Source organism: Tiliqua scincoides, chromosome 2 (genome assembly GCF_035046505.1).
Source record: "Tiliqua scincoides isolate rTilSci1 chromosome 2, rTilSci1.hap2, whole genome shotgun sequence".
In the NCBI taxonomy this organism is placed as follows: Eukaryota; Metazoa; Chordata; class Lepidosauria; order Squamata; family Scincidae; genus Tiliqua; species Tiliqua scincoides.
Genome location: NC_089822.1, coordinates 152,156,834 through 152,170,773, shown reverse-complemented (window position 1 = coordinate 152,170,773; position 13,940 = coordinate 152,156,834). Strand labels below are relative to the sequence as shown.

The 13,940-nt window shown below is 45.0% G+C and overlaps 1 protein-coding gene across 3 annotated transcripts in view; it reads right to left on the bottom strand.

Moving 5' to 3' along the window:
* Positions 1–10,844: 10,844 nt before the first annotated feature.
* The window catches only part of CYTH1 (cytohesin 1), a 56,835-nt gene continuing 53,739 nt past the window's right edge, over positions 10,845–13,940 (bottom strand). For all 3 annotated transcript variants that reach the window (XM_066613674.1, XM_066613672.1, XM_066613675.1), the window contains exons 11-13: positions 13,517–13,588; positions 12,976–13,130; positions 10,845–12,673 (exon numbers count right to left, since the gene is read on the bottom strand). In XM_066613674.1, coding sequence (XP_066469771.1) covers positions 12,595–12,673; positions 12,976–13,130; positions 13,517–13,588 — 306 coding nt within the window. In that variant the 3' untranslated portion in view covers positions 10,845–12,594. The remainder of the gene's footprint in view (positions 12,674–12,975; positions 13,131–13,516; positions 13,589–13,940) is intronic.

The window sequence follows — 13,940 nt, the reverse complement described above, 5'->3', positions numbered from 1 at the left end:
GGGCAATGGATAGGCGTTCAGGAGGGTGGGGGCAGCATTCCCAGGGTGCTCTGCTTTGCCTGCTTTGTGTAAAGAGCCCACAAGGAGGAAGGAGTGGGATAGTTGCCTTCTTGGAGCATAGCGATCTGGCTCCCTTACCGTCTTCTACACAGCACTATTAAGGTTGGTGTGCTGTCGCTGCGAGATATGATAGACATCGCACTGGCCTTCATGGTGTAGCATCTGAAAAAGACTGGGGTGTTAGTTTAATATTGTGCCACAGAAAATGATAAGAATATAAAACCAAAGCGTCTTGTCCTTTAGGAAGTAATGATGGGCATGATGCAAAATTCACACAAAGAACCCCAAATATTAAACCCACTTAGGCTGCAATCCTAACCACACTTTCCTGAGAGTTAGCCCCATTGAACAAAATAGGACTTACTTTTGAGTAGACCTGGTTAGGATTTTGCCCTCATTCCTGTATCCCCTAACAAGGTGCAGCTGTTAGTACATCTCATCACATGCCTTCATTTCTTAGTACAATGACCCTGACAACTCCCAGAGTTTTCTGTATGGCCCCTTTGGCATCTCTGACTGTGGATCCCTGAGGATGTTTGCTTGTGTTTGCTTCGGTATATGCAATCTCCAGGTTTTAGAAGCAGGCTACCTCAGAACGCCAGGTGCAATGGAGTGGCAACAGGATGCAGTATCTTGTTGTGCTCCCTGAGGCATCTGGTGGGCCCCTGTGAGATACAGGATTAGATGGGCCTTTCCTTGATGGGACGTTACCTTGATCCAGCGGGGCTCATGTTCTTATGTGTTGTACAGAAGTTCATCATCATGCATACCTCACATTCTCAGCCTTTGTAGACTTGGTGCAGATGACAAACAATTTACTTTGTCTCTATAGACGTGTAGTTCTTTTGAAGCAGATCCCAAACCAACTCATTACTTTCAATGTAAGTGCTGCTGGTTCTCCATGCTGAACATTTCTCACCAAGTCTCAAACACGTGAGTATAAATTAGAATACTGCAGAAGTGGGTGGGTTGGTAGGTGTACCCCACAGTGAAGCTATTTGTGGGATCGGCCGACTGGAGCCATTCATTACACCAGAATGTACACTAATGAAGAAGACCTTTAGAGTTCTGAAAGACATTTGGTTTTTTTTCCATTCATTTTTTGCTGCCAATACCTTCTTCAGCAGTGGACCACCCCAGCCCTGCGCCCAGGGCAAAAGTACGCAATGGTGCCCCCCCCGCAGGCTGTTGCCACCCCCTCGCTCAAAAAGTTGCCCCTCTCCACTCACCTGAGGCTCACAGAGCCTCGCGCAAACTCCAGCTGCGTCAGGAAAACCTCTGTGAGTTTCCCTGACGCTTTGAATTTCCGCCCCCGTCGGGAGCCTCAGAGAGGCTTCTGAGGGGTCCTAGCGGCAGCTGCCTGGAGCTTTTGCCCCATCTCGCCTATGGGAGGTTCGCTGCTGACCATCTTTGCTCATTTATTCATTTATTAACTCAGCCATTTATTGTGGTTTTTTCCCCAGATGAACATACAAGCACACACGCATCAGTTCTCAGAGCCCCGTTCATTTTCATCCTGGGAGTGGAGTGGAGTTACCATGTAACTCACCAGAGCAGATGGCTTCCAAAACCACAGTGGTGTTTGTTTTTTTAACTGTGTAAAAGCAGCACTGGGGGTCCAGCTACTGGCTGGTTCTACTGCATGGACAATTCCTGCCACACCTCTGCCTGATGGCAATTCTTATTCTACCAAGTGCAACTCTGTGTCAACTAGGAGAGGCTCATTCAATGTTCTAGGGCAGGGGTCTCTAAGCTTTTTGGCCGAAGGGCTGCATCAAGCATCTGGCACAGTGTCGAGGGCCAGAAAAAAAAAAGTAAATATAAAATTTAAATAAATACATTAGAGATGGAAGTTAGATGAATGAATAAATGGGCTCAAATGTCCAGGATTTCTCCAAACTCCAACACAGCCCAAAGCACACACTTGTGCTTTATTTTTAATATATTCACTTTATTTATTTATTAAAAATAAAGTGAAGTGAATATTAAAAATAAAATATTGAAATGATTGGGGGCACACCAAAAGCTATAGCCAAAAAACAACACAAAACAAAAAAAACAGAAAAGGAAAAACACAACTGTCTTATGTAATAAAAAGTGGATTACACTGGGATTACCACTGGGAATAAACAGCTGGTGCATCATCTCCCATGCTTCCCATTTCAGATGAGACTTCAGGTTGTTGTTGTATCTTTTCCCACCAAATCCTGCAATATGGTTTCTGTGCAATGTTGAGAATGTGGTAAGACAGTCTAGGATTTTGGATACTGTATCTTCACAAAGCTAAGGAATTCAAGGTTTAGACACAAAGTGTGTCTAGGTAATAAATGAGCATATCTCCCCCTTGGTATCACAGAAGCACCACTGGTCTTCCATCAAGGCTGTATGTGTGCACTCCAAGTGCAATATGCAATTTTGCCCACACATTCATTTGCCCCCTTCTCCACATGGAAGTAGTATATCCCACAAAGGCTCAAATCAGCCAGGGGAGACCTTGTGTAGGAAGACCCCAAGAGTGGCTTTCAAAACAAACCACGCTGGAGTCACTAAGTGCTAAAAGGTGAAGTGACGGAATTAGGCAGGTAATACCTTGGAATGTCTGAATTTATGGAATGTCTCTGTCCATTCTGGCTCCTGTTGATTTTATTTCTGACATTGCTTAGTAAATCTTTGCAGCAAAGTATACCCTTTGAAAATACGTTGTCCAATTCCAGTGAATAAAAATGGTCAGAATAAAAGAGAATAGCAGCAGCTTTAATCAACCAATAGACTTACAGCCACTCAAAGAAAAGGGTATTAGCAGGGAACAAGGCAGGCATTTGAGACAAGGAAGCTGGAATTTCCCCCCTCCAATAAGGTAGCACTCCCTGTGCTTGAGGCAGAGCCCCGCTTGAGAATGTCCCAAACTTAGGGGGTGGATGCTCTCCAAAGGTGCAACTTTCCTCACTGCCCTTGGAAGCCATGCACCAGGACCTTCAACTCACTCTAACACACACTCTAGAAATGCTCAAGCTGTCCAATTCTTAATCCCATCATTCTAAACCAAAGTGCTATGTGCTCTTTGCAGGTAAAAGGTGCTTATAAGGCAGAATTTAAAAAGCCCTCCAAGGGATGGAGAGGATTCCTCATTGAGGTGAATATTCTGTAGCAAGGAGACTATTACTTGATCCCTGCAAAAACAAATGCTGGGTGTTCAGAGCACCAGGAACACCAGTTGATGAGGGTTCATTAATATCTTGGAAAACAACCACACTTTCCATGTACAGGACAAGATGATTAAGTAGAAGAAAACAGAAAAGGTGCAAAATGCAAGGCCCCCAGTTATGTATATCTACCCATGCATGCAAGATGTAAAATGGCTCTGTGCCAAGGGCACAATCTATATACTGAAGTCAATAGCAGGGTCTGCCCTGCTATCTGGTGTTCGCCCCTCCATGCACACCTACACACACACAATTAGTTTCCAACCCTCTTTCTTGCAGTCTGAACAAGACTTAACAGGCTGTTAATGTCTCACACAGTGGTTCCAAACTCATCCTTATCCCCCCCCCCGCACACAAAAAACCTCTAGACCAGTATTCATAGGCTTAAGCCTCTGAGAGTAGTGTGGAGATGGCATCTGTTCTTATCTGAGATGGGTTCTATATGGCTCAGACACAGAGCTCTCAAAACAGAATGACCCCAACCATGACTTCAAAAGCTTTATTTCAAATTCCAGCAGGGGCATTATGGAATGGACTTCGTCAAGCAACTCTTTTGCTTTCCCACTACCCCATTTCCTCTAGCACACTGAGAACAAGACTGCCCTATCTGGCAAGGATCTAATGAAAAATAAAGTGCCACTCCCATACTAAATATTAGGACAATTACTTGTAACTACTATCACTGTGCCATAAACTTGCAGTGCAACCTGACTGCAGATTTATTGCTTGATTGTTTTATTTGCAGTTTTTTTTGTATGATCTGATAGTTTTATTGCAAGCTGCTTTGGACATATTTTAATGACAGAAAGAAAACTTCAGAAAATATTGAACCAATTCATTATGGGGACCACAGTTTTATACTGTATTAGCAACCCTGGAGATTAGTTTTAGGTGGTGCACTTGGTGAAGAATGCAGCCTTGGAATGATGGTGATGGTGAATCTAACTACTTCCTGAAAGCTGACAGCAAGTGCTGCAAAACAGCTCTAAACTCATTTCAACTGGCATGAAGTATTTATCCATAAAACATTATTACTGAGAAACATGGTCAGGCACAATGATTATTGCATATATATGACTGTGCTATTAACACCCTAGGCAGACTACGTCCCTCTCTGTGCAAGACAACACACTGAGTAGAACTGAAATCTCTTTTCCAAGTCACCTTCTCAATACCTTCCACCTAGTATGAGTACTAGGCAGCAAAAGTGACTTTTGCTTGATCTTCGAAATTCAGATCATCAACAATATGTATCCATGTCCACAATGCAGTGGAGAGGAATGTTATGGGAAGCTGGTGTGAGACCCACCAGGGATGCTGCAACTGAGGCTTCTGCAGAAACCAGCCATAAATCAAAGATATGAACTGCTTGCAGAAATCAATGTGGTGGTGGACAAGCAGAGGGGTGGCAGAGCAATACTTTGGGTGGAGTCTCTTACATTCTGCTTTAACTGAAATGAAATGGGTGATGGGCTTGGTGTCATTGCAGTTGATATCAGCTGGGAACTGGTGGCATAAAGGACTAGACACAGTAAGCAGAAGTAGTTAATCAGAATGGGTAAAATAATTTGGTAATAAGGGGTATAGTTTAAATGAAGAACAATCAACAAGAAAGGGAGTGAGAGGGGAGTGCAAAACTGAGTGAGATGCTATCCCCAGATCACTTGATTAAAAAAGACGGAAGTGATACCATCTACAAGATCTCACTGAAATGGTACTAGAACTTATTCAGTTATGGAACCTGACAATATGTACTTTGGTAGAATGCCCTTCTTTAGTCATGCTGTTCTTAAACTCTCCTCCTTACACAGATAGAATGATCAGTGACATACGAACAAACAGTATTTGCATTGAAAGCGACTTAATCCCAGAGGCTTCAAAGGGATGCAATCATCTCTGACCCAAACCATCACTATTAAATTTGTGGTAGACTGCAGGTTGATGTGACAGGGAAACAGTGCCTGGGAGTGGCCAGCAGTCTTCTCTGTAAGCTGTGCTGCCATGTAGTTGGAATCAAAGCTTCATGCAGTTTCCCTTGCGGTGCTCCAGAGCTCAGCAATAACAATGACAATGTCTTGAATTCAATTTTCAGCTGAGCCACCAACTCAGTGCAGTCTGGGCTGCTCATGGTTTCTCATCTTTAAGATTTCCTTCTGTGAAATGGGAAGAGCAATGACCTTGGTGGTATCCTGGTAACTCTTACTGAGATAAGAACTAAAAACACTCACATGGCAGGAATGCCACATTCAAACCTACTATAGTTTTCATGTCCTGATTCAGTGTGCTGGTTTAGTTTGTTTTTCAGTGCAATTTTGAATATTTCACTGTTTTTATGGTGCCAGTCATCCAAACAGAAAACTTTTGCCACAGAGGATCAATTAATTGTTCCCCTCATTATGAAATGGTATGGCTGGGCCTGCACAGGTCTTGGATTCTCCCAATATGTAAGCAGGTGGGGGAGATATCAAAGAACAAATGAAGAAGGGATAGGAAAGGTATCATGGCCTCCTCCTTGCTCACTTTGCTTGGGCTTCCAAACCTATACACTCTTTCCTGGAAGTAAGCCCAGTTCACACTTTTGAGTAGTAGGTATAGGGCAATACGAAGAGTTGCACCTTCTTTCTCCAGCTGGAAGAGGATCAAAGACCCTTGGCTATCCTCCCCCACCATCCCAAATAAGGTAGAGCAAAAGATCAAGCAAAAGTCACTTTTGCTGCCCACTCTTCTCCTGGTTACAAGGGGGAGAGATGGCTGCCCTTTAAAGGTAATGAGAGGATGAGCTGTAGTGAAGCAGGGCTCAGCTGTTACCAAAAGGGCTGTTTTGTTTGGGGGAATTATTACAGTGCCCTTATTGGAACATTAGGATCATAGGCTGGATAACAAGACGGTGTGATGCAGAGACATTCCCTTTGCTTAAAGCGGAGACTGAGAGAAAGATAACTTTCAAGAAAAGATCATGGTTTATTACAAAAAACAAAGATAAAAATAATGCAAATAGAGAAATGATAAGGGTATGTTTCTTGGTCCTAATGCTTGAATACAGTGTACCTAGCTTTCATGGTGGTTGCGTGTGAAGAGTATTGGGTGCATCTGAGGAAAACAAAAGAGGAAGGGGGTTATAGGGAAGGCTTTCAGGGGTCCCTGCTATGCCAACCCCAGCTGCTAACTAAAGATGGGAATAGAAGGGGAGGAAAGGAGGGGGGAAGAAGGGAAAGAGTTCCAGGCACAAGATAGTTATCTGTCCTGTAGAGCAGTTTGGGGGGGGGGGAAGAGTCCTTTGGAGAGGACTCTCTGACACAACACAGATGTGTTGGGCCTTGGAGGGAGAGGGAGAGCACATGAGAGGAAACCCTCTCTTATAAGGAGTTGGGAGATAGTGCCTAGTGCTGATCTGGAAGGTAGTTTGATTGCTAACACAATCCTGGGTGCTTGGAGTACTGCTTTCATATGTATAAGTTTGAATGGGGATCAGGATGTAGGTATCAGTTATCAGCAAAATTCTATCAGGGGTCAATGGCTAGCTTCCTAGAAGGGGGACTTAAAGACTGTGTGGAAAAAAATACAGGCTGTAGGTACAATACAATGAATCAGAAACCGAATTTCAACACCAAAATCATGGAAGGCAGTTCAAGTTTGCATACAGCCTTGCAGGAGATGCTTAAAGGTGATTGGATTAAGACACGAGAATTCCTCCCATAATGTGTAAATATGGTAGTGGGGGGAGGTTGTGTAACAATGAGCTTATGGCTTGACCAAAGTCCTGGATGTGGCCTGTATGCTGGGAGAGTAGTTTAGCTTGCATGAAATTATAGTCCATAATAGAGCATAACAAGATATAGAGAGAAAATCACAGCTAAAAGACAAAAGGGGGATTTTTCACGTAATACCACTGGGTGCCATCTCACCTCCTCTGAGGACTCAAAACTCACAGCTATCAAAGACCATATGAGTTTTGCAGAGTACAGGTCCAGCCTATTTATACACAGATTTTTTATACATGGATTTGACTCAACATGAATAGCCCCTGCAAATGAGAAGGAATGTGCTGTTCCCTGGAGAAGGGGAAAATGCACCCCTTTAAAATCAATTTAAAAAACTGAACAGTCCTTTAACAATAGCCTCCTTAATGAGAGAGAGAGAGAGAGAGAGAGAGAGAGAGAAGCTGGCTGACAATTCATCAATCCTTCTCTCTCCAGCAGACCCCTCCCTCCCCCTGAGCAGTGAAAGAAAGGTGATTTTTTGCATTGGTGAAGGGAGGGGCTGAGTGAAGCTTTCTAAGCTCTTGGAGGAGGACTGGTTGATGGATTGTCTTTGAGTCAAAAGGTCAGCAAGGCTGTTTTTAAATCATCTGAGCAAAGAAACTTTGTTTCTTAAATTGACTTGCTATAGTGCATTTTTTGCTATCCACGTGAGTGCTTGGAACGGAACCCAAGCGAATAATTAGTCTCATCGTGTATGTTCAAATCCCACATGAAATACTCCAAACTCATGGATTAAGAGGCAAAAAGCAGGGTACAAGTACTTGAATATTCCATGGCAGAAACCTCATGGCTAACGAAATCTATGCAGGTTTTGCACCCAAATATGAGATAATTCAATGACAATGTCCGTTTCCATATGGGCTTTTGCATGTTTGGTTTGGGCCTTACTGACATGCTTAGAGGTGAGGCCAGCTATGGGTATGAGGAACCCTCAGCAGTGTGATGTCTGGTGAGCCCCATCCTCTCATTGTGGAAGTAGACATGACACTACATGGAGCATGATGAAAGGGAGGAAAATATGGACTGCAAACAATGACTAGAATGGCGCTGGTGGCCTACCAAGGATGAAAGAAACCCAGCCACTGCCATGGTGGTTGCCAGTTGCTGGTAGGGCCCAATATTCTCCGGGGGACAGAAACTGCATGAGCAGAGGGCTCCCCAGGTTTTTCCAGGTGTGCACAAAGGGCTGCTTATGAAGGCATCAAGTGGGCAGGACAAGGCAATCTGGAGCCTGCCTCCTTTCACTTGAGCTGCTCTTAGGGTGCAGCCTCCATCCTCCACAACACTTCTGTTTCAAATATGAGAAGTGGTCCAAAGGATGGAGGCCATGTGCCAACTAAAGACATCCACCAGTGGTTGTGGGGGAAGGCTGCTCGCAGGGGTGCCAAAATGGGGGGGGGGGGCCACAATTTGGACAGCTGGGAGGCACAAGCTGTTCCTACATATTCACAGCAGTTGCTGTTTGCATGTCATTCAAAACATCTATACACTACCTTTCACCTCACAAAACAGTCTACAGAGGAAAATGAAAAGACAGCTCCCTGTTCTAGAGGGCTTGGAATCAAATTCACTCAGAAGCACAGCTGTGCAAGTGGCAGTAACTGTGCAGCAATATGCTGGGTTCTGGACTCTGAACAGTTCATCGTGCAAGCAGGTTCTCCTTCCCTCACGTCCCCTAAATTGGCTCTTACGGACACTTGCAAATTTTATTGTTAGGACACCAATGATTGTGGATACTGAAAACCAATTTTCAAAATTACGGTACTACTGAGAGAACACAAGTCTGATGCACTGCTGCTCTCTGGTGGCCATCCACGAGAAAGGCTCACAAATTTCACAAAGTAGAGCCCAATTTCCAGATCTCACAAGTGATCGATCAGATCCCAGTCACCCAGCGACAAGGGTTGCGAGAGGTATTTTATCAAGGGCTACAAAGTTTCTTTTGAGTTGCCTTTGGGGTACAGAGTTTCTTTCGGAGCCGTTCCCTTCTCAATTAAACAATTTGATCATAATTCCATACAATAATTGGATCATACTTAGTTTTATATAACATAATTTGTACAATCTAGGCTTACACAAAATGTGAATGCTAGTCTTCAGACAATGTAAATGTTATATGAGATCTCAGGAAATTTCCAGCTCCTCTCATTTGGCTCCCAGGCTTCCACTGACCCTGGGTACAGATATGATGTGCCCCCTACACTGTCCTTTCATGGGACCTGGGGAGATCGGAAAATGTAAGATCCTAGGAAATTTTTGTGCCCCCTTGGGCTCTTAGGTTCCCCCTTTTGACCTTGGGCCCAGGAACAACTTATCCCCTGAACCCTCCTTTGATAGGCCCTGCCTGGCAGCGACATCGCCTACCTCTTTACAAGAAAAACTGCAGCAAGAAAACTACCACAAGATAAATGACTTCTCTGTATATGCCTTCTGTTTTGCTGGGGTGCAATATCAAGTGTGGCAGCTCTAATTTAATTGTGAATATATCTTTCAAATTCATTTGCAGACATAACCAGGCATACCCTGTCCACCGTTCACCCCATTTTTAGACATTTCTAACCCCCCACAGGACTTTGAAATGCAGGAGCTATTACTATGTGATGCTCCTTGAGGTTATCGGTCTGAATCATCATTCCCAAGAAGGCCACAGAGGCAGGATGTGGATTGATCAGTGGCCTACAAGAACAATATGGCAATAGCTCCTAGCCCACCATTCCACTGAGACTGGCATGAACACTCAGATAAGAGAGACAAGTTCATCTGTCTAGGGATAGGTGTGGGGTGGAGTGGCCAGATGACTGTCCCTCACCCAATCAGACTGACCTGTGACACCATCAAACCTAGATTTATTAAGGTCAAGCACAAGGATGCTTGAAGTTCCTTGGGCCAGGTCTACACCTGCAGCCATGTACTGGTTTGCAGGAAGCACACACACTTCCCAGTGAGTGCAGTAAGCCAGAATTCCTGAGATAATATAAATAGCTAGCAGTAGGGACTGTTTCTAGCTATAAGCCTTTGCAGAAATATTGTTATGTGTGTTCTTTTTACTCCCAGTCAACCTACAAACTTTTGTAGAATGATAGTACAGGTGTTTGTTTTCAGTGAGTAAGATTGCAGCCTAAGTCTTATTGAACACAATAGACTTACTTCTGCATAAAATAACACCATTTTCAAACACTTCTAGTAATCAGGCTGGTGTTCCTGGTGTTTTTCTATAAACTAACTACTGAGCTCCCCCTGCTGGGTATCACAGCATCCAATTTTGTCAAGGTGTCTGCGGCCATCCAACCCAGTCCAGGAATTTTTGAGGCCTGGCCATTACACTTCTCACTACCCCTTTCCTACTTTGTTTTCCTTCGGAGTTTAATACACTGGTTATACAAAGGAAGGCAGATCTCTGCCCACAGGGGCTCTCGTTCTAGAAACAGACATGGAAGAGAACAGAGGAAGGAAAGACACTGGCGTCATGGTAAACAGAGGAAAAACACGCAGTTATGAATACTGGTAGCTAGGAAGCAACAGTAGAGGAGGGATAAGATTTGATCTTCTGTCTGGAAGTTTCCCAGAGGGAAAGAGGATGCTGCACTCGATGGGCCTTTGCTGTTATCTATCAGGACTCTCACAGGACTACAACAAAAATCTTCCTCAGTGTACTGCCCCCCTCCCAATCTTGCAACTCTAAAAAGACTGCCTAAGTTACCCTTGGGCCAGCCATCCAGTAAATGGTCCCACTTGGTGCAGTGTTATCTTCACACAGGGAATGCACATCACTGTAGACCAGAAGGACAGAGATAGCCAAAGATGGGTACTGAGCCAAGTGTGAGATCAACATTTATTTGCTGCAGTTGCTCTGTGCTAGATCACAAGGTTGTGGCAAAAAACAAAACTGAAAAAAGGATTCAGAAAATTAAACTGTACCCAAACTGTCTGAACTGGAGTAACTTCCACCCTCCTCCCACAACCCCTTTGCTTTCCCTTGTGCCGCAGCAATGCTGGACAATCCTGTTTCACAAAAACAGTTTTTCCTTATTTAAAACAAATACAAAATAATCTAAAAGGAGAAAACTCTACACAGAGGAGTATGTACATCTCAGATAAATAGACTAGCACTGAGCTAGGGAACTGGAGCTCACTAAGGTGCCCAACAGACCAACAAGCACCAGTCTTTTGACAAGGGAAAGCAGTCTTCTGTTCATGTCTATCCCAGCCCCTAATGCAGCCAGGACCTCCCACCCACCCCCCGCATGTTCGGACATAAACCAGTATCCCCACCCACTGGACTCTCATTCCCTTCCCCACCATGGGCTTCCAATAGCTCCCCAACATCAGCCATTGCTTGTGCTTCAGGGTCAAGGACTGCTCCCACTGGTCCATGGCAGACTACATTTTAACCTATCCAAACCCATCCCTGCTGAGAAGTGCAACTATCGCAGGACAGATAATTTTAGGGTATCCAGAGCCAGGCTTTAAGCATGTGTTCCTGCAGTATAGCAGGGAATGTTTCAAACCATCTCTTCTCTTGAGTTCTGTCCCTTCCTGGGCTATCTATCCCAGTGTTAACCAGTCGTGGATGGTAAGGCAAATGCTCTGGCTGCAGGGGATAGTATTATGGCAAACTGCTAGGTGGGAAGATTCTCAGCAGCACTTGACAAGATGACCTGCAAAGCATCAACAACCTATCCACCCAAACCACATGCAGGCCCACTGGCTTCCAAAAGCCACAACCTTCTTGTGATGCCACAGTTGTTGAAGTGAGTCTCCTGCTGGCCTCTTTCCTCCGCAGCCTCAGAGACTGCTTAAATCAGTGCCCTCTAGAACAAGGGCAATGGAGATCATGGAGACAACGGTTTCAAACTATTCACCAAGTCAGCTGTCTGGTTGCTCATTACCCAACATGGTTAATACATATTTCTTGTTAAAGAGAACTCCAGAAATTAACAAGAACAGAGCATGTTGCTCAATTGCTTTGGGGGGGAAGCCACCAGGCTAGCTCAACCAATGAAAAAGTAGGAACAGCATCAGTGAGTGTCACAGGAATCTCTATGCTACAAAGCTAGAGTCTTGTCCCACTCAGCTGCAAATTGATCTAGGCCTTTGGCAGTACATGATCCATTCATGGTCCTGGGTCTCAAAGTATTACTTTAAAGCCTGACAGAACTCATTCCTCCTACTGGCAGCTTGAGGAGGTTTTTGCCCCTTTGGGGTACACACTAGATCATGCTCTCTGCCAATTCAGGTAATGGACAAGTCGGTCACAAGAGCAGAGGCAACGCAGGCCACCTGGGAAACACAGGCCTTTGTCCTGCCACATGGACTACTGATGACACAGTTGGCTTCAAGCAGCCCAGCAGAAGGGCTGGCAGGGAGAGGTCATCCTTGCAAATAAAAAATCATGGCCAGCCATGTAAGCCCCGTCCATTCTTCCTGCCCCTCAATCCAGAAAATAGCAAAAGCTGAAGCTAGTCCCCTCAGGGTGGCAACACAGAGCAGACGGTTCTGGATAGGCTTTCCTTCTCCTCTGCCAGAGACAGTCTCTGCCGACACCACTGCCGCTTAACTAGGCCAGGCCGCTAATGCCGTTTGGTGGAAGAGACCTTCTTCTTGCGCGCAGCAAGCATCTCGTAGAAGGGGTCCCGGCTAATTGCAGCTCTGAAGGTAGGGAAGCAGATGCCAGGAAGCGGGGTGCACAGAGAAGAAAGATTTGTTAGGTAAAGTCCCAAATCAAAGATGATTCACCCACCTCACCGGCAAAGAACAACAGGAGAGCTCCACTTGGAAAAGGGATCTCATTCCAAACCGCTTCCCTCCCCTCCTCCCAAGTTCATCCAGTTGCATCCCTACAGAGGAAGGAAGGGGAATGAATTTATTTCCCCATCCCAGTCAGCTATTTCACTGCCTTTTGCTACACCAGAATCCCCAGATTCTTCCCTAACCCCCCCCCCCCCGCTCACTTGATACACTTTATCCACTCTTCCTTCTCCTCTGGGGTAGGTGCAGAGATGCGGTACACAGTGTGGTTCCCTTCCACTACTCGCCCATCTGCCTCCGTCTTACAGGCCTTGATCACCTGGTCCTTGTTGTCAGGGATATACAGCTCAAAGCAGTTCTGCATAGGGGGTGGGGGAGAGAAAGAGAATGGATGGGTGATCACTAACACAAAATGCTGTCAATTCCAGGGATGTCAGAAAGGCATGGAGTCCACTTACTGGCTGCAGTTATAGAAATTTTGCAGCAGGTATCCAATTCCCTAGGATTCTCCCCGAGGCCTGTCTGAACCTGGGCAGATTCCCATCAGCCAGGGCCTCAGTGGCCTTGCGTAGTTTTATCTCCTCCCCATGACTATCAGAAGCAGAACTTTGCAATGAGCAAAACTCCTTAATTTGCAAAATTTATGCAGTTACAGAATTGTGCTTGCTTTTTTTTTTTTTAAGCACCCATAAGCTTGGCTCCCTCCCCCACACAAATAAACCTCTGAGCTTAGCATTTACTTACTGGCTTCTTAGAATCCTCCACCTCACGGATACTTAGATTCTCTAGTGGAATGATGCCTCGTGGCTCCTTGTCCTGCAAAATGACCATTGTGTTTTTTCAGCAGTGTCATATTACCACAGAATACTAGAGTTGGAAGAGACCTTGACAGTAATCTATCCCAAACCCCCGCTCAGCACCTGCAACTACAGTTGAAAATCTCCAATGAGGGAGAGCCCACAACTCTGTGAGGCAGCCTGAACCAGTGCCAGACAGCTCTTACAGTTCAGAATTTTTCCTCATGCCCAGTCTAAAATCTACTTCCCTACAGTTTTAACCCACTGATGTGAGCTTTGCCCTCAGAAGCCACAGACAGCAAGTCCTTGTGTGCAACAACCCTTCAGATCTTGGACAGCTATCATCTCTCCCTTGTAGCCTTCGCTTCTCC